We start from the raw sequence: 691 nt of genomic DNA, 5'->3' as shown, positions 1-691 counted from the left end.
GATTTACCTCTGCGAGGTGGCAGCTTCCTCAGCCCCTCGGTCTGCCTGGGACTCTGTTCATGATGGTGTGTTCAAGCTGAGCTTTGTTTAAGCCATTTCTCCTTGAGGCTGCCATCAGCTGAAGCCATTGCTCTTTTTGTTTTGCACTTTTAACCCATTTGTTTAGTTACATGGCACGATACTGAGACTAACAAGCATTACCGAGACTAACAGACCCTAATGTTACAGGACGTGAGACAAAAGCAATAAACTTACGTTTTTATTGCTGAGGTGTGAAGAGTTGCCGAGCTTTATTCTTCCCCTGAGATGAGTGCTCTCCTAAGAAACAGAAAATATATTTGCATCAGTTATAAACATGCAAAGACAAAAGGACAAGTGAGTCACCGACCACCGTACAAACTAGCCAGTCTCCTTGTCGGACTTAACTAGCAAAAACTGTCCACACAATAGATTTTTACTACTCTCTCTGTGTTTTATAGCTTATTTCCCCTATGATTTGCTCTCAAAAGGTGGGTTACTACCACAAAGTATTTCCAAGGCAGTTCTCAAGGGGTTAGAAAAGGCACAAGACTTTAATTAATTTTTAACTATTATTAGAACATTGAATTATAAAAAGAAAAAGATACAACTATAAAATTAATTTTCACCGATATCGCTGACAGCAGCTCAGTTCCTCCAAAGCAGGAAAATG

At 39.9% G+C, this 691-nt stretch overlaps 1 protein-coding gene across 1 annotated transcript in view; it reads right to left on the bottom strand.

Moving 5' to 3' along the window:
• Positions 1–259: 259 nt before the first annotated feature.
• Positions 260–691, bottom strand: part of EMCN (endomucin) — a 142542-nt gene continuing 142110 nt past the window's right edge. The window contains exon 10 of the mRNA XM_009634754.1: positions 260–318. Within this exon, the coding sequence (XP_009633049.1) occupies positions 260–318 (59 nt within the window). The remainder of the gene's footprint in view (positions 319–691) is intronic.

This window comes from Egretta garzetta, unplaced genomic scaffold, assembly GCF_000687185.1.
Source record: "Egretta garzetta isolate BGI_Z169 unplaced genomic scaffold, ASM68718v1 scaffold72, whole genome shotgun sequence".
Classification (NCBI taxonomy): domain Eukaryota; kingdom Metazoa; phylum Chordata; class Aves; order Pelecaniformes; family Ardeidae; genus Egretta; species Egretta garzetta.
Note: the sequence above shows the minus strand (reverse complement) of the source record. Positions and strands in the feature narration are given on the sequence as shown.